The sequence below is a fragment of a genome, unplaced genomic scaffold, assembly GCF_019419815.1.
Source record: "Pyrus x bretschneideri cultivar Hongxiangsu unplaced genomic scaffold, Pyrus_bretschneideri_v1 Contig59, whole genome shotgun sequence".
NCBI classification, from domain to species: Eukaryota; Viridiplantae; Streptophyta; class Magnoliopsida; order Rosales; family Rosaceae; genus Pyrus; species Pyrus x bretschneideri.
In genome coordinates, this window is record NW_025999797.1 from 2,342,642 (window position 1) to 2,365,314 (window position 22,673).

Consider the following 22,673-nt stretch of genomic DNA (forward strand, 5'->3'; position numbering starts at 1 on the left):
CTGCAAAACCACTTGTGTTTATCATGTCAAGGACCAAACTATATGTATTTTTTCATTTCTTCAACTTTGACTCAATATGTGGAGTTGCCCTTATATTTGAATTAGGACATAAAACATTGATTGTTTTTGCTGTTTCAATCAAGGTACCTTGTTTGAAAGCACCTGTGTCACACTGTTGCTTCCGAGCAACAAAATCCTCAAGAACATATAGTAATACTTCTTCCTCAAATGCTTCCCATTTACGCCTTCTTCCTTTTGGCTCTTGAGCATCATTCAAATTATTGTCGTTATCCATACCTAAACAAAAAATATTTGAATGTATTAAAGTACAGTACAAAAAATCAATTTGCATAATATCCAATTAATTTGCATACCATCCAATCAATAAAACGAATGACATTCACTGATGAGCAATCTAATCATTTTGCTAATATCCAACATACATGATAAAAAGGAAAAGTAAAATAAAATCTTATCATTAACACATATAGCTAGTTCGGTTGCTGGTTACTAATTGCTCTCCACTCATTATACATTTCTTGAGCCATGGCAGTCCTATTTGCAATCCACTGGTTAGATGTTTCAACACTACCAACATATTCACCTTCTTCTATATTTTGTCCATCTTCTATTATTGGCAAATTCTCCATTGGATCTACAGACATCTCTTGCCTAATAAGATTGTGTAGTAGGCTACAAGCGGTAATTATTTGACCTTGTGTCCTTATCAGATAGAAAGATGGACTCCTTAGTATCGCTCACCTTCCTTTTAGCAAGCCAAAACAACGTTCAATTACATTTCTTGCCTTAGAATGCTTCATGGTTTAAACCTAATCCTGGTGTAGACCAAACAAGGGACTAAGTTTGATAACCTTAGCACCAAGATTAGGTTTAATGACCTTAGCATGGACTCGCTCGGATTATACGCTCCTTAGCAGTTCTTAACGAGGATCCCTAATTTTAGGCGGACTCGCAAGCCATAGAAAACCACGAGAGATTCAGTCGTCCAAGAACCCCCCCCAACGTCGCTCATCCTGCTCGTCTTCATCTCTGCGTCTTCCCTCATCGTCGTCCTTGCCCTGCTCCCTCATTGTCGTTGTCCTCACCCTCATCTGCATCTGCTCGGCCTCATCTGCTCTGAGTTGTCTGGTAAACTTTGAATCTTCGATTTATTTCGTCGATTTGTTTTGTAGATCGTGATATTACTGAGCTTTATTTGATTTTGTTGTTTTAGGTTTGAGAAAATTTCAATCATAGAACTCTGCACTTGAACAAATTAGGGTTTTGATTTTTAGGTCAAATTGAGATTAGAATTTGGGGTTTTTTCATATTTCAATTTTTCTTTCAAATCCGAACTCAAAAACGTGGGTGACTTTACCTGTTTTGTAGCCCTTCACATTCCGGTTAAAGTCACATATGTTTTGTAACATGAAGTACCACAGATGATTTTCCAATTTATGGCTCTATGCTGTTATTGCTAGTATGATGTTAGGAAATTATAAAGCACTAAACCAATTTGGCGTTTGCGTTTTCCGTCAACTATGTACTCTGCCATCTTCAGTTATTTCAAAATTCTGTTTGCTAGTGCAATGTCAGTGTTGTGGATTGATCTTTGATTCATCTCCACATGAATGATATCATCGATGTTTTGCCCTGCTTTCCTTCATTCCTCTATTTTTTTTTTCTTCTTCCCCTCCCCCTTTTCATCTGCATCACCCTTTCCTAATATTTGTGATATTGATTTTCGACTTGTATCATTGGCCTTAAGTCATCTGTTTAAAAAGAAGAATTCAATGCAAACAACCAAATAAATTTGGTTTATTCCTTTCTTGTTCCTCTTTTGTGTGTAGTGTTCTTTATGCATGTTACGATAACTGTCTATGGGTATATGAGATGAACTTGGGAGACAACAAGTATTAGTTTATAGTCTTTTGATAACCATTTCATTCTTAGTTTTTAGTTTCGATTTTCTTAGCTTCAAAGAGAAAACATGGGAGAAGGAGAAGGGATGGAGAAAGAAAGAGAGAAGGGAGTGAGAATGGTGAATGCATAAATGATGAGACAAAATTTGAAGGGAAAAACAATCTCTCCTTCCTCCCTCCCTTTCTCATTTACATTCTTTCTCCCATGAAAAATGAAAACTAAAAACAAAACGTTCGGTAAAATTGTTGGATGAGAAATCTCTGCAAGCTAAAGAAATTTTTGTTATGCACTCTTTTAATGGTTTGTGGTTATGTTCGAAGTCGTATCCTCTGTTTGGTTTTGTTTTTTCATTTTTTGATTTCCTTTTACCTTCCTCGGACCACTTTGTTTGAATGGCATTAGAGATAGGCAGGAAGCAATTCCATATGTCCTGTCAATGCTTCATCATTGATGATTTTTTCCCTTATAGAAGGGTAGTCTGGAAATATCTCATTTTGCATCTCAATCCATTTGTATCTTCATGGTCATTTTTATCATATTGATAAATGCAACTTCACCTGTTTGGTTGAAACATATAGTGGTTCGTTGTTCGTTCTGTTGTGTATTTAAGTAAATGGTTAAGTTCTATTTCAGGCTCTTCTTGGGCTGCAGTGTTGAGGAAAAGAAATAGCCACAGTCTTCCTGCAGATTTGTACTGAAGGTATGGATCAGCAATGTGAATGTGAAGAAATAGTTATACGTGGGTTGTGGTGATTGAAACCATTTTACACAAAATATGCGTGTCTACTCTTGCAAACATATCTACATCTTTATTTAGCATGAAATATAAAAAAGGACCCACCATTTTGTAAAACTTCATGGCTGTTTGATATTTGATCGTATGAATTTAACTTTAGAAATACATTTCTTTAATTAGGTGGTAAATGGAGAAAATTCCAGTGTCCTACATGTTTAATTAGATGACAATATCTTCAAATGAGTATTGATGCAGTTAGTTGTTTCAGAATTCTTTGCATACCGTTTCTTTTGATTTAGTTCATTTCATATCATAATCACTTCATTTCCATCACCCTTAATAATAGTAAATTAATTAGATGACAATATCTTCAAAGGAGTATTGATGCAGTTAGTTGTTTCAGAATTCTTTGCATACCGTTTCTTTTGATCTAGTTCATTTCATATCATAATCACTTCATTTCCATCAACCTTAATAATAGTAAATATTACATATATAATGTCATTATTTTTTTTTTCCTTTTTTTTTGTTTGGATAGATATGGATCAAAGGAAGCTTTTATTGATCCTATTGTTAGAGATATCTTATTTAGAGTCAATTTTCATGTGTACGCTTCTTCTGTTGCTGATGCTAAGGGCGAAACAGAGACAGGTTGAATGACGCACTTTGACTAACCGTTCACTTATTAGACGAGAGATTAGTTTGTGTTATCTGAATGGTATAATAGGGAATACTGATGTTGAATGTGTCAAAGAATTGAGAATGGATAGAAGGACTTTTGCCATATTATATGACTTACTTCGTCAAGATGGGAGGGTAAAAATGGATGGTTTGGTGTCTGTAGAGGAACAGGTGTGTATAACTTTACAAATACTAGCACATTATACTAATAATCATAGTGTTGGCGGTAGATTTTATAGGTCGGGAGAGACTATAAGTAGGTATTTCAATAGTGTATTGCAAGAAATTTTGCGATTACAAGGTATCCTACTAAAAGTCCCTCAGCTTGTGCCTATTGATTCTACAGATCCTAGGTGGCAATGTTTTAAGGTATGATGATAATTTTTTTTTTCATTTTCCCTAAGCTTTAACTCTTCATTCCCTTTGTATAAATTAACAAAAGCTTATTTATTTTTGTTTAGAATTGCTTGGGAGCATTAGATGGAACACACATTGATGTGCATGTACTTGAAATTGACAAACCAAGATACCGAACAAAAAAGGGTCGAGTCACAACTAATGTGTTAGGTGTGTGTTCAGGAGATATGCAGTTCATATATGTGTTTTCGGGGTGGGAGGGTTCCGCATTAGACTCTAGAGTGCTACATGATGCAATTACTAGGCCTAATGGTTTAAAGGTACCAGTGGGTAAGACTATTAGTTAGTCTCAACTTTGTAAGTTAGGTCTAGTTTTGTTTGTGAACTACAAAACACTAATAAGGTCTTCTTTTTTGTATTAGGTTATTATTACCTTGTAGATGGTGGTTATACAAATGGTGAAGGATTCCTTGCACCCTATAGAGGAATACCTTATCATTTATCTGAATGGGAGGGACGAACACCTTCTAATAAGGAAGAATATTTTAACATGAAGCATTCTAAGGCAAGGAATGTAATTGAATGCTGTTTTGGCTTGCTAAAAGGAAGGTGGGCGATACTAAGGAGTCCATATTTCTATTCGATAAGGACACAAGGTTGAATAATTACCGCTTGTTGCTTACTACACAATCTTATTAAGCAAGAGATGTCTGTAGATCTAATGGAGAATTTGCCAATAATAGAAGATGGACAAAATACAGAAGAAGGTGAATATGTTGGTAGTGTTGAAACATCTGACCAGTGGACTGCAAAGAGGAATGCCATGGCTCAGGAAATGTATAATGAATGGAGAGCAATTAGGAACCAGCAACCGAACTAGCTATATGTGTTAATGATAACATTTTATTTTAGTTTTCCTTTTTATCATGCATATGTTGGATATTAGCAAAATGATTAGATTGCTCATCAGTGAATGTCATTCGATTTATTGATTGGATGCTATGCAAATTAATTGGATATTATGCAAATTGATTCTTTGTACTGTACTTTAGTACATTCAAATATTTTTTGTTTAGGTATGGATAACGACAATAATTTGAATGTTGCTTAAGAGCCAAAAGGAAGAAGTCGTAAATGGGAAGCATTTGAGGAAGAAGTATTACTATCTATTCTTGAGGATTTTGTTGCTTGGAAGCAACGGTGTGACACAGATGCTTTCACACAAGGTACTTTGACTGAAATAGTGAAAGCTGTCAATGTTTTATGTCCTAATTCAAATATAAAGGCAACTCCACATATTGAGTCAAAGTTGAAGAAATGGAAAAAATACATATAGTTTGGACCTTGGCATGATAAACACAAGTGGATTTGCATGGAATGATGTCAAAAAGTGCGTTGAAGTTGATAGTGATGACTCATGGCAAACTTATGTGTAGGTTCATATCCTATTTTATTTATACATTAGTTATATTCTTGTTGCTATATTTGTTACGCATGCTAAATTTTAGTTTTGCTATGTTGATATAATCTTAGAAAAATAAAGAAGCCGATGGATGGAGAAGCAAACATTTTCCACTGTATGATAGATTTGCATATATATTTGGAAAAGATCGGGCTACGGGTAATGTAGCCAAAACCCCTGCTGAAATGATGGAGGAACAAAATCATGAGCAGGTTGGTGCAAGTGATATTGGAGGTGAAAATGTTGTTTCTTCAATGAACCAACAAAGCCAACAAAGCACCCCATCTGAAAATAGCCAAAGGAAGAGGAAAAGAGCTATGGGAAGTTCAAGTGATGGAACCGAGGCAATTATCAGTGGATTGAAAGAATTTTATGTTGAAAGTGGGAAAAGGATGCAAATGGTAATTGAAGCTATTGTTCAAGGTATTGCAGATCATAGTGACATAGCTAACGAACTTGGAGCAATGGGTCTTTCTCCTATGGATCAAATTGATGCATTGACTCTTATTTTGGAAAAACCACAAAATGTGGGAGTGTTCAGGGCAATCAATTTGGAACTCAACAAAGTGTTTGTCCAAAGACTTTTAAGCGACAAAGCAAGCGGATGAGTATATTATGTGGTGCCTTTTGACATGGATGTATTTTATTAATCGTAAAATCTTATGTTATGGCTTCTAACTTAGCTTTGCGCGATAAAGTATTTTGGCTAATGTTAACTATGATTTTGTGAATTATGGAGATCTACTTTGGAATGCTATACTATAGTTAACTGGTATTTTGTAAATTATGGAGATCTTCTTTCTCTCCAGATTTAGTCCAAGAAGCAGTTACCCTAGGGACCATATTATTTGCTTTCCTTTTTGTACATCTAAGCAAGTTACTCTCAGACACTTTTAACAACCTTTCAAATGGGTTATCAAGAAGCACGATCTCGGGCTCATTTTCGCCAATCGGTGCAGTTTCTTTCAATTCCATGGGAAGAAAATTTCAGGACTATCTTCTTGATTTGTTTCTTGTTTTCTTGTTTAAACTTGGAAGACTTGTTTTCTGCTACTAGAATTCGTGTTAAAAAGCAAAATAGTCTCCTTGTCAAACTATAAGTGGTAAAATCGTTTTATACACCAAGCCCAATTTCATTTGAATTAGGATATGTATTTATCTTTTCATTTATATTAGCAGGTACTAAAAACAAAACAATTGTCCTCTTTTTTTAAGATTCATAATATACATGGCAAAAATATGCTCCAATTAACCCATATCATGATATTTGTAGCATTACTCTATTACACAATGGCAAAGGCGTTGGGCACATGTTTTTGAGCTATTAAAATAAAACAATAATATAGTCCTAGTCTAAGCAAACACAAATCCGGTGAACAGTACTATTTTCATTATCCTGCTTCTGAGTCCGACATTGCATCAAACGCTTTACTAAGTTAGTCCAACTTAGTCCATGCAGCTAGTCCAGTCCGAGACAGTCCGATGCAACAAACACACCCTTGAAGTACTTTTTGCATGAAACACCAATCATGTGCTTATTACAGGATTCCATAATTAACTTGAATATTACTATGAATTAATTTAAAATCATTTTATTTAAAAGCAATTTTATTCCTCAAAAACACTTCCTAAACGAACCATTTATTTTTTCACTTTGTTCTCTAGTGATTGTAATCAAACAACGCATTTTTTGTTAATGATATTCATGGTTGGGTGGGAGTAGACTTTTTTGGCTATCCATGCTATAGTCTCCAACAACAACACAAAATGAGAAAATGTGACAAATAACAACAGAAAACTAATGAATTAGACTGATGTAAAAACATAACAAAATTAAAAGGGCAAAATCTCAAGAAAAAACTACAAGAATGAAAGTGAAAATTGAGATAATTTTTCTCAATAATTTTCTCTCATGTGAAAATCCTAAATTTCACAATGGAATTTTTAAATTTCTAAAAATTCCTTCTTTTATACAAGCCATAATAGAGATAAGAAAATTGGACAAGATTATGCACAAAGTGAATGCTCTTAACCAATATAACGAATCTCGTCTGATTTTCGATTGTTAAGAGCAAAAGAATTAAGAAAGAAAGAGACGGACTCCGGAAAGAACAGCAAAAACTTAGGCTGCAACATTACATTGGGCGCCACTTGCAAAATTGTGCTCTAGTCACATATGAGAGTGAAAATAAATGATAAAACTAATTTAGTTAAAACTATTACATCTTTATATTACATTAGTGTCGTTAGATATCACAATCACATACGGTTCCATGCAATTATTTCCTATTTAGAATAGAAAAATGAAAAAGTTGAGGGAGCGGAAAAAGAACGCTTTCTGGCATGCATATAGATTTGAATATGAATCCTTCATCTTCACACAGTCACAGCTTTAGGTTGGGTTTGCTCAAAATCGAAGACCTCAAACATGAGGCGTCTTACATCTGGCTTCCCGTATATTGTGTATGCGAGACCATGAATGGCTTGTTGAACAGCGGTTGTGGCTGGATTTCTTAATCTTCGGTTGTGCTCATATGCATCCTGAACTTGGTTGGAGAAGATGATAAACTGGTGGAGACGCTTCTCTCTCAAATATCTCCCGCAGAATTTGTTCATGAGAACACGGCGATGTCTCTCTGCTAACCACTTTCCAGGAGCATCTAAATGTTTCATCAGCAACCTTTCTGCCATCACAAGGTCCTAGACAAGATATAAACACACAACCACCCAAATTCAACATATATATTAAGTATGAGGAAAGAGATATATGGGGTCTCCTACACAATGTAGGACAAATAAATTTGCATTTACACAGTGCAACTTATTACCTGGATCTTTTGGCCAACATATTCTAAACGCTCGTAACAAAATCGAGGATGCTCAAATTTGTGCTTCGATGGATGCAAGAAAGAAAGCTGTACGCAAATAAGAAAGCAAACAATACATCAACATGCGGGGCCTATACAGACTATAAACATTAACAAATAAGAGTAAGTACATCGAATAGAGTGACAAAACGGACATAACCTATCCAGATTTGGTGGATCTAAAATCTTGGAATAGGATAATCCGCCCTAGTAAACTTTGAGTGTGACAGAGAAAATACTAGTTAGACATCTGGTGACACGTATAGAAATGGTAACAGATCATTTTGGCATGTTGCCTTTGTCTTCTCTTATTTTATTTTTAACTTTTTTTCAGATTACTCACTATGTTATATTACGATTAGTTTAAATAAAATTGCATACTACACGCAAATGCACATATAGAGATGGAGGACAGTGAGGGAAACACCTGTAGCCCAAGTCCAAGTTCGATGTTCCTAGCTGCAGTAATGTCTGGAATTCTATCAGTCAATGCTAAGGGATATCCCAATGTCCGCATGACTTTAGGTCGGCTCTCATAATCCCATACATTTCCCCTGAACCGATGCATACCTGGTGGAACACAAGCCCTGAAGAGCCTTGGATGTGCAAAAAGCGCATCTTCTGGGGGCTGTAGAGGGGAAAACACATTATTTGCAGGAACTTACTTGAGAAGATACAAAATCAAAACTATTTCCGTAAAATATGGCAACCAAATTGTATGTGAAAATTTATATAGTCATTCTAATATATAACATGAATAATTTATCCAAAAAGCTGCAACATAAATCCCAACATTAGAAGATTAACAGGGATTTAACATATGTTCAAAACAAGCCTCAAGAGTCAGGTTAAACCTAGTGCCGTTTGATGACCCTTAAATTATTTAGTCTTTATATTCAGTACCCATCATGGTTTTGCCAACTGCGTACATATAAACTGATATTCTTTTAATAAAACTCTTTGATCTTCTAAAGATCCCAGAGCAACTTTTGGAGCGTTTATTATTTTGTTAGTATGCATAAACAACAGAAACAATGCACAAAAAAAAAACTTGCCCTGTAAGCCGCAACATCCTGCCAGCTGAGTTTGTTGCCTTCAAATTCTACAGAAACATAATCTACGTCTTCAAGTTGTCTCCGTAGTTTTGGCTGGCAGGTCTCATCTTCTGGGTCCATTCCAAATACTTCGAAAAGAACACGATATACTTCTGGCATACCAAAACACAAATATATTGCCCCAAACAAAGCCCAGAATACAGACCTGCCCAAAATACACAATAAATTTGAAGCTCAAATGCATTTTCTCATCAACTATGAGTTTTCAAGGCACAGAAGAATCTAGACAATTACATGATAAAAAGTAAATAGAAATTATTTATGTACTGCCAAAGAAACTGTGGTCTGGTTCTGCAAGGTGAGATCTACAAGAACAGCAAGAGATAACTTGCAATCACTATGAGATACATATACATATAAACATATAGTGTGTCCGTATATATGTATAAATATATTTATATTTATATAAATAAGGAATGTAATTCGTCACTAAAATCAGCTAAAAACTAGTACTTAATATGTAGTTACACCCTAAGTTGAGGCTAGGAAAGGGCCACACACTTATCATGTCTTCAACTTCCATTCTTAATCCCAAAAATGATTTTCAGCATTAGCTATATAACTTAGGTAATAGAGAAAGGCCAAAAGCACAGAACTTTGCTTCCATACAAGCCAGCCTCAAACCCTACATCTCCATTCTATCCCTTCATGATATAAAATTATAAATGCGATATGATCTATCATCATCACAGAGGTTAGTCAATATAACCTAATCCCCACATATGCATCAGGGTACCAAGAAATGAAGAATTCTTTTCATAGGCATGCATAATCAGTAGCCTTTAACAAAGGTCCATTCATCAGTATTGAAGTCTTCACCAAGTTTGCTCGTATGGTACTTTTGAAATCTTCTGTGAGTTGGATCAGGCTTACTTCTAGTTTAGCTACTTGTATTGTTTTGCCAAGGTGGTATTGCTTCTTTAATTTAGTATAAATCCCAGTTTAAACCATCTCATAGATCGTCTCAATAGTTAAAAGAATTCATGGCAATATCTAGTGATACAAACTCCCATTTCATGAGAAGATTACTGCAATTATCTCCTTCCATTGTTTGAAATCCACCTAAATTTCTGAACTTCAAATACGAGTTATATTCAACTAACTACCATTGATTTCAAGTATCCAAGAAAAAAGGATCATTGAACTTACTTCACAGGTGGCTCTCGGTCCTTCCTCTGCAACTTATCCATATCATCAAAAGGAAACACCAGATTCTGCAAGCTAGCAGCTCTAATCCACCTGGGCAAGTTCCTCTTCCCAATCAACCCAAACACCCTCTCCCTCATTGGACCCGGCGACTCCCTCGGATACCTCTGCAGGAAAAACTCAGCCAAACCCAATTCCAGCACATACTGCCCCAAAAACCACAGCCTCGAATGCGCGGACCGGACGTGCCGGGCATTGGTCCTCTCACAGGAGGGATGCTGAAACGCCATGTACAGCAAAGTGTCGAATTGCTTTGCTGGGTTGTCGTCCTCGAACCTATCCGAAGGCTCCAGCGGGTACCCAAGAGCTTGCTTGGCCTCCAGCAAGTACTCCCCTATCCACGCCTTGTCGGCATTGTTGAGCCGCGAAGAGGGCAAGCAGGAACTGAGTAAAGGGAACGACTTTAGCGATAATTGTGGGCTGTTCAGAAACCTCTGCGCTAATCTCTTGTCGTCCAACGGCGGCCGGAGTATGAACCGCTTCGGCGGCACCTTCTTCTTCGGAGAAGTCGCCCTTTTGCGCTCCGAGAGCTCTTTGAGGAGCCGCTGGGGGCTGTTTTGGGGGAGTTCCTGTTGTGGGTCGACGGCGACGGCGACGACGTGGAGATTTTGCGATCTTCGGTTTGGGAACTTGGGGGTTTTGAGGCGGATTTGGGTTGGGAACTGCGAGAAGGAGGAGGTGAAGGAGTAGTTATGGTAAACGGATAGGTTGGAGACTTGTGTGAAAGAAGAAGAGAGCTCCATGAATGAGGTGGGTTTTTTTTCTTAGGAGGATTATAAGGGGGTGATGAGGTTTAAGAGATTAGGTCCGCCATGGATGGAGGGTTTTTGAAGGTGTTTGTGCAGGGTTTTGGGAAAATGGAAGATGGATAAGGTGGAGGAAGCGTGGCGCGCGAGTGTTAGCTTCTATTTGGTCTGCTCGTTAAGATATTTTTTTGTTGATGGTGGAGACATTTTTTTGGCTAGGGAAATGGTGTCGTATAGCAATTTCCAGTGTCGTATATACTAGTTCATAATGTTGTATTGTATACTCCCTAACTTACTGTTTATAGGTGGGGTGGATGTGGTATGGTTTGGACTAAACTTAGTAATTTCTTACACGATACGAAATTAACAAGCTTGAAGATTAATATTGTAACTAATCGGGTTGTTATCGAGTTACCCGTTAAGTATTTATTAATAACGGGTTTACATGCAGGGAGTGGTAGATGCATTGAGGGACAGGGGGATTAGTTGACCCCCCCGAACTTCGATGAACGTCTATGGATACTTTGGTGTTGACCCTCCAAACTTCGGTGAATGTTCATAGATACCTTGGGTGCTACCCTTCTGAAGATTAGAGTTGGCTTCATATATGTCTTCCAACTGTTTGATAAAATGTCTGAAAAAAGGTGAATGAAATGGTGATCTCAGTGAATAACAAAGCATCATCATTCTTGGACAAACATATTAATGGGAGGCAATGATATCAAACATTGTTAGTGCTTTCAAGATAAGGATGTTTCTTTGTTAAGCATTCATATGAGAGCAGCTTTGGAACATGTTAGTTACCCTCGCAAATAAAGCATTAAAAGGTGTGCAGTATGCATTTCCAAATGACTTTAGACCTACCAAGACTCGATGAAATGGTGATATGCATGTTATTTATGGTAAAAAAAAAATTTGCGCTCGCAGCACGCTATTCTTACTAACCGCCCTAATATTATTTTCTAGATCCACCATTGCATATGGGTAAACCGTGAGTAACCCATTAAGAAAAAAACCATTTTGATGATTTTAAAGAAAAACTACTAAAAAAACTTATTATAAAATACAATAGTCATAGTGTGTATATATTAAATATGTATTATTGTATAGATATTCAAAATAAATTAAAAAAATTGTTTTATTTATTTATTTGCATTATGAGAGTTTCTTATCATCATTACTGGGATAATTTTTACTTGATATGTTGTCTAAAGTTCAAATCAACTAGTGTAGTGTTAGTATAGGCAAAAAGATAGACTTTCAATTTTATAGTCAACAAACCTAACAAATGTTTTACTCTCTTATATAATCATACTCATAAATATTATATCATCTTAAAAGTGAGATTAAAACATTATAAAACACATTATTAAATTAAAGCATCAAAGTAATTTAAAAATACCAAACACAATACAAATTATAATAATTAATTTGTAAGTGCGAAAAATGTGAAAAAATATTTAAAAGCTCGTGATTGCATCCTTTATGCTTTGAGATGGGTATATCGTTGTTTGCATTTTTAAAACCTTCCAAACCCTCGTGAATAATATTTTAAGGGGAGTTCAAAATAAATACAAATTCATAATAATTAATGTATAAGTGTTAAAAATATGAAAGAATATATAAAAGCTCGTGATTGCATCCTCCACGCCATGGTTATATCGTCATTTAGATTGTTAAAACCCTCCAAACCCACATGAAATGTCACATCCCGGCCGGGACGGAACCACTTCCCGGGCCCACTCCACCACCGTAGCACGATATTGTCCGCTTTGGGCCCCGACCACGCCCTCACGGTTTTGTTTCTGAGAATTCACCTGAGAACTTCCCGATGGGTCACCCATCCTGGGAATGCTCTCGCACGCTACTCGCTTAACTTCGGAGTTCCCATGGAACCCGAAGCCAGTGAGCTCCCAAAAGGCCTCGTGCTAGGTAAGGATGGGAATATACATATAAGGATCACTCCCCTGGGCGATGTGGGATGTCACAATCCACCCTCCTTAGGGGCCCGACGTCCTCGTCGGCACACACGGCCAGGGTTAGGCTTTAATACCAAATTGTCACATCCTGGCCCGGGGTGGAACCACTTTCCGGGTCCGCTCCACCACTGTAGCACGATATTGTCCGCTTTGGGCCCCGACCACGCCCTCACGGTTTTGTTTCTGAGAACTCACCTGAGAACTTCCCGATGGGTCACCCATCCTGGGAATGCTCTCGCACGCTACTCGCTCAACTTCGGAGTTCCCATGGAACCCGAAGCCAGTGAGCTCCCAAAAGGCCTCGTGCTAGGTAAGGATGAGAATATACATATAAGGATCACTCCCCTAGGCGATGTGGGATGTCACATGAAAACTATTTTGATTTGAGTGCAAAATTAATAATAATTAATGTAGAAGTGTGAAAAATGTAAATAAAAACATACAATCACTCGTAATTACAAGCTTTACAACTTTTGTAAAAGGGTCAACTCTGAAATTCGACACCGTAATCAATATCGATTGTAGTTTATGCTTTATTATTCTCACTGAATTTCTTTCTTTTTTTTTTCTTTTTTTTTTTAATTTTTTATCAGATTTTCTTTTTTTAAAACATTATCTTTTAGAGGATGTAGAAAAATGAACGGTTGTTAATATCACGTTCCAATATTTATGGTTAACTGAAATATGAGTTGATTTTATATAGTTTCAAGAGACTTTATAAACTCTGAGCAATATTTTCACTAATGTAAAACTTTGAATATAATATCAATGATTTGAACCATTCATCTTCCTGCATCCACGAAAAGATCATGTTTTTCAAAAAAGAAAATATGAAAAAAAAAAAATTAGTGTTTCTGCATATATATTTTTTAATATGTTCACACTTCTACATTAATTAATATTTATGTGAAAATTGAAAGGCAAATGTGTTTTTATATTTTGAAGTAAGATTTATGTGACAATGTGGTATACATATAGTATTATGTTTTGAATTAATATTAATGGGTCGAGTTTTGGTCGGGTCATATTACCCGTTTATTTTAACAAGTGTTACACGACACTACCTGTTAAGATATCGGATATGACACAAAATGACACAACATGGAAAATACGACACAAATGCTAGGTTTAGTTTAGACTGGTTTCTTTCTTAAGTTGTGTGATAACTGATATGTGATTTGAATCGGTTTAAATTAAAATGAGTAGAGAAATCAAACAAAACCAAACTAAGTAATTGGTAGTTTAGCTCTAAAGATTAACACATTTTAATTAATTGGTGGTTTAATTTTGTGTTAGTAATGTGCAATGAAACACAGATGTTCTATAGTTGAACGGTGAAACAAACCCAAACACATCAAGAACAAGGCCAAAGCATTTTGAAGGAAAAAAGAGTCATAGGAGATATTTTGTTGTTCTTGTAGCAATTCGCATTTATCCTTATGTAGCGCTTTCAACGGTTTTCAAAATAATTGATGGTGATGGATTGATTTTGACAAAAAAGAAGGCTTGACATGAGAACTTGGGGTGTGGAAACTAAAGCCTATAAGTTTAGTAAATGAAAAACACATGAGCTTCCATAGTGTTGGTAGGCTTGAGTTTAAGAAAAGGCTTTTTTAAGAGATTTTGATCATGGTGATTGGGTTTCATATTTGGGAAATGAGGAGGTTTGAGACTTGGTTTGGGGGAATTCAGATCATCACTGGATCTTGCAATCTGGAGCTTACGGATTGAGAAATTCAAACCGTTTAAAAAAAGGGAGAGAGATAAATCTAAACTCTTAGTTTGTGTAAGGTGAGCCAGTTGAATGGGCTAATGGGGCTGTATGGTATAAAATGAATGATTTAGATCTTTGGGTTCGTCAGCTCTGGAGGGGATCTCAATTCACTTTAGGGCTTTGAGTTTTACTCGGAGGAAACAAATCAAAGGCATGAAAATGGAAAGGTTAAGGCTAGCATACACGTTGAGTTTTCAATAAGTTGGGAGAAAAAAGTGACTACTCATACATTTATACCTTTTATTTTTAATTTTATTGGACAATGAATTTGATACATGATTACTATTAATTGTCTTTTTAAAAAAAAGTGTGGTATTGTTGTAAACTTTCCTAGTTTAAGTGTGATTGTGTAAATCCTAGATTAGATTTGATTCTAGTTATTCTTTTCTATATGAACTTGTATTCCTTGGGGATGAAGGATTTCTTCTCCCTCTTATTACTATAAATAAAGGCACTACGTAGGAGGGAATAACACACACATTCCCCTACAATCCTACAAACACATATTTCCTTTCTCTCTTCCCTTGCTGCTGGCCCCTTCCCCTTAGTTAGATAAAATAAGCTACAAAACGTTATCAACATGCTTCTACCGCTGCGCTTAGGAATCTGACAAAGATATTTTCTGCATCAAACCAGTTCATCCATATCATCACACAATTAGGTTCTTCCAAAGTAACGGTTTTTATCTCGATATTTTTGTAGCCCTGATAGCATGAACATTCACCATAATGCATGACCCAACTTTACATTTTTCGAATTTTAGATTCTACATAAATTGTGTATGATTATATTCATAATTGTTGAATTATGTGAATTTGATATTACCATGAATTGCATCAAATAATTGCTCATGCATTAAATTATATAATATACATTGAATTAAATTGAAAAGAAAAAAAAATGCAAAAGCAATCGGAAAAGGCAACCTAGGTTCTTCGAACCCATGACCTTGAGCCATTCAACCAAGCCTGCAGCTTGGGTGGCCGAGCCGTGCCAAGCCACGAGTCCCTAAGCTGAAGCCAAGGGCTCCAGGTTTGAAACCCAGAAACCCCGACGCCTTCTATATCGTCTCCACTGTTGTAGGTTAGCCTACAGCCAATCCTCACCCACAGGTCATCGTGTTTCGATGACCTGCAGTTCGTCCCCGACACCGATTGATCATCGAAAATTTTCAAATTTTCCAATTTGTATTTCTAGGGTTTTGGTAGAACGTTGAGATTTCTCAATCTCCGTTCATATTTGTGGTCTCCATTGACCCATGAACTCACCATGAGCATCGTTGTCCCTAAGCACGGCCTACAGCGACCCAAAACTATTAGTTTGGCCTGCGAAAAAAAAAAAAAAGTTTTTTTTTAAGGCTCGCCTACAGCGGCCCACTACCGCACCGAGTCCTAGCTCCGCTGGAGTATCCATATTCCCCTGTGTTACGTCACACACGATCATCCCCCAGTCTGGGCCTCTGTTTTGGGCTTGGCTCCTTTTGCAACCCACTATGTTATTTGGGCTTGATCCCCCCAAGCAATTTGCTCAGCCTAACCATGGGTTTTGGCCTATGTTTTTGGGCCCCGAGTTTCAATTGTTTATTATTTTTAGATAATTTGGTTTTATATTTTTTCACCCACATTTTAAATTTGGCCCGAAGTCCAAATAATTAATTCAATTATAATTGTGTTTGCATATTTCTGGGCCCCTGCATATTTTCTTGTTGTATATTTCTGTGTATATATTTGTGTTTGTCTGCAGAAACATATGAACCTGAAGTTCATAATTATTTCAAAACCTGAAGTTTCTAAAAACATGCCTTGTTTGAAAACCTGAAGTCTTCCTTAAAAGCATCACCCATGAAAACCCGAAGCTTTTTCATGCGAATTTTAACCAATATATGTCTATTAGAACCTGAATGTTCTACTCTTATGTGAATGGCTCGATTTTTTTTTTTTCCATTGCACTAATCACATCTTTTCCTTTATTTTGTGATAGGAACATGTCAAATTTGAACAAACTCGACTTCACCGCTTTGGAGGTCTCTAGAAGGAACTACCTCAAGTGGGTCCAAGATGTGAAGCTTTACCTCATTGCAAAGAATTTGCATCTCGCCATTGAAGATGAGACAGATAACCCTGTTGGCAAAGCTGAGAAAGCCACTGCTATGATCTTCATCTAAAGACATATTCATGATGCACTGCAAATTGAGTATCTTGTTGAGGAGGATCCATAAGCACTATGGGTCGCTTTGGCTGATCGATTTGATCACCAAAAGGACATCTTCCTACCTGAAGCAAGACATGACTGGCATCATTTGTGTTTCCAAGACTTTAAGTTTGTGAATGAATATAATTATGAAGTTTGTCGAATCCGATCACTTCTCAAGTTTTGTAATGAAACTTTGATCTAAGAGGATCTCCTGGAGAAGACTTATTCAACCTTCTTTACTACTAATATTGTCCTACAACAAAATATAGAGCTCAGAAGTTCACTAAGTTCTCGGATTTGATCTTTGTTTTACTTTTCATTGAAAAGCAGAATCAACTATTGATGAAGAATTATCAAGCTTGACTTATTGGGGTGAATGTTGTGCCTGAAGCACATTATAGCATAAACCATCGCCCGAAACACCAAGGAGGCATGCTATGGGTGGCCAGAAGCCACCCCGTCAAGGTCAATAGAGTCAAGGCCCATCTAAGGGAGGAAATAAAGCCCCGAAGGGCCCAAACCTTGTTCCCAAGGCCTTAAACTTTAAGAATAAGGGTAAAGCACCTGAAACCATGGATGCAGAGATGAGCTATTGCTGTGGTTTAAAGGACCATCGGTCCCGTGTTTGCCGAGCTCCCTAGAAGGTTGTAGCTAATATCATTCTCATCGTAAGAAGTTTGAATCCAACTTTGTGCAAGTGGACGAACCGAAGAGTACCAAAATGGAGGTTTCTGACTTTCAGGAGGATACCACATCTATGGAAGATTAGAATCTTAGACATAAACTATTTTTTTATAGTTGAAATAAGACCATGGGGCCGAATTCCACAAAAGTGGTCGAACCCCCTTTATGTTTTTTGGTTAATTTTGAACAATTATGTTTGGATTATTTGTTGGTGATTTGTTTTTTGGATATTAAGTTTTAATTAATTTCCGTCCTTGATACTTAAATTATTTTGAATGGATTTTTTTTTTAAGAACTTTTATGCATGTAACCAATTCAAATTAATTTTCATTATAGGTATGACTAGTGGGGAAGTTAGTTGTCTGGCAGATAGTGCAACCACACACACTGTTTTGTGTGAATGCATCTATTTCACTAACTTCGTACCTAAGAATGTATCTCTAATAACCCTCTCAGGCCCATCCAACCTGATCAAAGGATACGGTAAGGCACATATAATGTTGTCTAATAGTACAATTTTGACCATTGACAAGGCACTTTATTCTTTGCATTCCAGAAGAACGTTGTTGAGCTTTAAGGACATTAAAGATAACGATTACCATGTTGAAACCCACGTAGAAAATGGAGTTGAATTTCTGTGCAAAAATTCCTACGAATATGGCCAGAAACGTATTCTAGAGAAGATGAAGCGTATCCCAAGTGGTTTGTATAATATGACCATACGCCCCATAGAAAGCCACTATGTGGTTGGTCCTACTTTTGGGACCGCGCATGAAATTACACTTCAACATGATTGTTTGGGACATCCTGGACTAATAGCTATGTGCCGTATCCTCAAATCATCACACATGCATCAACTAACCCGAAGTTTAGGTTCTATTCAAGGAATCGCATGTCAAACATGTTTTATGGGAAAACTTATTACTAAGCCTTCTTATGACAAGATTCATTCGAATCCTCCCATTTTTCTACAACAGATTTAGGGGGACATTTATGGACCGATTCAGCCTCCATGCGGACCATTTAGATATTTTATGGTTTTGGTTGATGCTTCCACATGTGTGCTTGTTGTCCATAAGGAACGCTACATTCTCCAAACTGTTGGCTGAGGTTATCAAGCTCAGGGCTCACTACCCTGATTATTCGATTAGATAATGCTGAAGAATTCACATCTAAAACTTTTGATAACTATTACAAGTTGGTTGGGGTTGAAGTTGAACATCCAGTACCCCGTGTTCACACCCAGAATGGCCTAGCAGAGGCATTCATTAAGCGCTTACAAATGATTACTCGATCGTTGGTCATACGTACTAAGCTCCTGATTGCTGTTTGGGACCATGCAATATTGCATTCAGCCATGTTGGTCCGCCTGAGGCCTGTTGTGACCCAACCACATAATGCCCTTTAGTTGGTTACCGAATATGAACCCGACATATCACATCGACACATTTTTGGTTGTGCGGTCTATGTGCCGATTTCGCCTCCCTTACTTACAAAAATGGGGCCTCAGCGAAGGATGTGAATCTATGTCGGATATTAGATCTCCAGAGCATAGCTCAGAGCATGCTAAATGCTTTCATTGATCTAGCGCGAGTGACAAAATCACATATTCCAGTTGTGAATGTGCCTGCAAAGATAGATGTACCAAATGTACGACAGACTTCCCTCTTGGAGGCTCGGGACGCCAACTTTGGTGATCCACGTACATTAGGGGCTAGCCAATCATCAGCCCTTACATAAAAGCGTGGCAGACCTCTGTGTTTAAAGGATTCACACCCCTGGAAAAGGAAACCCATGACACAGGCTTTTGAAGAGCCTACCGTGAATTCGACAGTAGCTTACTCATTCTATCTAACTCATGAAGAAATTCTGGATTACGGAAGCGTCCTTGAAGAGACGAATCCTCAAATCGAGAATCATGAGATTTTATTCTATTATGCTAACTTAGATGATGTATGGTGTAGAAATGAGATGATCATCGACGATGCATTAGCATATGTAGTAGCTACTGAGATCATGTTGAGCGATGACATTGAACCCCGTTCTGTTGATGAATGTTAATGTAGAACCAATTGGTCAAATTGGAAAAAAGCAATCCAAGTCGAACTCGATTCGCTTGTGAAACGTAAGGTGTTTAGACATGTAGCTTTTACTCCTCCATATGTGAAACCTGTCAGCTACAAGTCAGTTTTTATTCGGAAGCGTAATGAGAAGAACAAAATTGTGCGCAACAAAGCTTGTTTTGTTGTGCAAGGTTTCTCGCAACGCCCTGGGATTGACTATGATGAAACTTATTCACCCGTTATGGATGTGATTACTTTTTTCTATGGAGATCTTGATACGAAAATTTATATGAAAGTTCCCGAATGACTTACATTGACTGGATCAAATATTTCCAAACCCTAGAACACGCTTTCAATTCGGCTGAGGCGTTCACTCTACGGTTTGAAGCAAACCAGAAGAATGTGGTATAACTGTCTAAGTGAATATTTGACTAGTCAGGGATGTGTGAACAAGGAATTATGCCCTTATGTGTTCATTAAGAAGTCACATTCTAGTTTTGTGGTAGTTGTTGACATGCTCAACCCTGATATTCTCTCAAACACCAGGGTAGGCACGTGCTGGCCAACACTCGAAGGTGACGAACCATAGTAGAATGCATGTGAACAAGAAATATAAATAACAGTTATGAATTAAATTACAATGATTATGCAAATGAGGAACATGTTCAAAGCATACAACTAATTAGAACACTAAAAGGAATAATATAACATTTAATGAACAAAGGAGTGGGTTATACACCGAGAGGACTCAAAGATGCTGATGCGGGAATGCCTTGATGCTGGGGTTATACACCTTGATTCTAAGTCATGAGGGGGCGCAAAACAAACATGAGTCGACCAAGTAGATATATATAATAATAAAATAGTTATTCAACATACTACTTCATTCTAACCCCAAAACGTAACCCAAGAGGTTCATGGACTCACCTAGGCTGAGTGTTCACTGGAGAGGAGACTGCACAATGGTGCAGCCCTGATGCATGTGATATAGGAAGGGTTGAGTGTTCTTCCTTTGCTCTAAGATCTGTGGAGCTCAAGGGTCCAAATGGTGAATGTGGGGGGTGGTGATTGTTTATGTGTGTGTGTGCATGTTCTCTCTCGGGGAGGGAAGAAGAGAGTTACAAAGAGAGTTTTAGGGAGAAAGAGAGAGTAAGGGTTGTGGGAGGTAGGTCCGAGAGTGAGAGAGAAAATGGGAGAAAGAGGAGTGGGCTGGGGGACAACATCCAAAGGTGAACATTTACGAACGTACCCTCGTTCCAAAAACCCGAAAATAAAACATCGGGACAGGTTGTTACAGTTGTAGTATATGTCGATGACATAAACCTTATCGGAACTTCTGAAGAGCTCGCGAGAATTGCTGCGCACCTGAAGTTAGAGTTTGAGGTGAAAGATCTAGGAAAGACTCGATACTGTCTCAGTCTCGAGATAGAGCACTGTTCGGATGGAATCTTAGTACATCAATCGAACTACACCCAGAAGGTGTTGCGTCGCTTTAATAAGGACAAAACGAAGCTTTCAAGTACTTTTATGGTCGTTTGATCGCTAAATGAAAAACGAGATTCATTATGTCCCAAGGAGGACGATGAAGAGATTTTGGAGCCTGAAGTTCCTTATCTAAGTGCGACAGGCGCTTTATTGTACTTAGCTCAATGCATTAGACCCAACATCTTCTTTGCTATTAATCTTTTGGCAAGATACAGTAATGCGCCAACACGCAGACACTGGACTAGTGTTAAAGACATTTTCCGTTACCTTAAGGGTCATACGGATTTAGGCTTGTTCTGTCCCTATGGATCTTCAAGTGATGTTGCACCCCCACTTCTCGAGTCGATTCTTGCCTTGTTGGTTATGCTGACGCATGATACTTATCTGATCCACACAAAGAGCATTCTTAAACGGGTTATGTCTTTACCATTGAAGGCACCGCAATCTCTTGGGGGTCAACTAAACAGACCTTAGTTGCCACTTCGTCTAACCATGTTGAAATTCTCGCCTTACATGAAGCAACTCGGGAATGCTTTTGGTTGAGAGTAGTTGTAGGCCATATTTGAAGCTCTTAGATCTTTACCCCGTCGTGGATGTCCTGACGATGATCTATGAAGATAACGTAGCATACATCGAACAGCTCAAGAAGGGTTACATTAACTGAGACAACACCAAGGACATCACATCAATAACAAAAACATCAAAAATTGAAGTAACGCAAATTCGTTCACAAGACAATCTGGCCTACCTCTTCTCCAAATCACTACCTAAGGCAACGCTTCAGAAGCTTGTTTAAGGAATTGGTATGCGTAAACTTTATGAGTTGTAACATTGCTATTTCTCTTTGGATTTATGTCAAACTCAGGGGGAGTATCCTAAAGAATATTTGCTTGATCTTAATGTACTCTTTTTCCCTACGATTATGAGCATTTTTTCCACTAGGTTTTTGCTACCTAACTAGGTTTTAATGAGGGACCCACCGTGGGTTGATCATATCTCTAATGATGTCCCATAGACATTTCTTTTGACTTTGCATTTCTCACACATTTTTCCTTAGACTATGGATTTTGTCCCTACTCGGGTTTTTGCCATAGCCTTAGGGTTTTTTAGTGAGACTTACTTCCTTATGCAAGTTCCTACCTTATTGAGAATAGCGTTGTTCCCAGAATCAATGTCGACGAGTCGACTTCCTCAACTTTTGCATAATGCTAAATCTACCTTGAATATTTACACACTCAAGGGGGAGTGTTGTTAACTTTCCTAGTTTAAGTGTGATTGTGTAAATCCTAGATTAGATTTGATTCTAGTTATTCTTTTCTATATGAACTTGTATTCCTTGGGGATGCAGGATTTCTTCTCCTTCTTCCCCTTCCTTTTAGTCAGATAAAATAGGCTACAACAG

The 22,673-nt window shown here is 37.4% G+C and overlaps 1 protein-coding gene across 1 annotated transcript; it reads right to left on the minus strand.

Annotated features, from left to right (window-relative positions):
- Positions 1-7,264: 7,264 nt before the first annotated feature.
- Positions 7,265-11,147, minus strand: LOC103941368 (ribonuclease III domain-containing protein RNC1, chloroplastic). Its single transcript, XM_009351561.3, has 5 exons — positions 10,291-11,147; positions 9,082-9,286; positions 8,454-8,654; positions 7,988-8,074; positions 7,265-7,859 (listed from the first exon to the last, which is right to left on the minus strand). The coding sequence occupies exons 1-5, from the start codon at positions 11,088-11,090 to the stop codon at positions 7,536-7,538; spliced, it is 1,617 nt and encodes a 538-aa protein (XP_009349836.2). The 5' UTR covers positions 11,091-11,147; the 3' UTR covers positions 7,265-7,535.
- Positions 11,148-22,673: the final 11,526 nt, after the last annotated feature.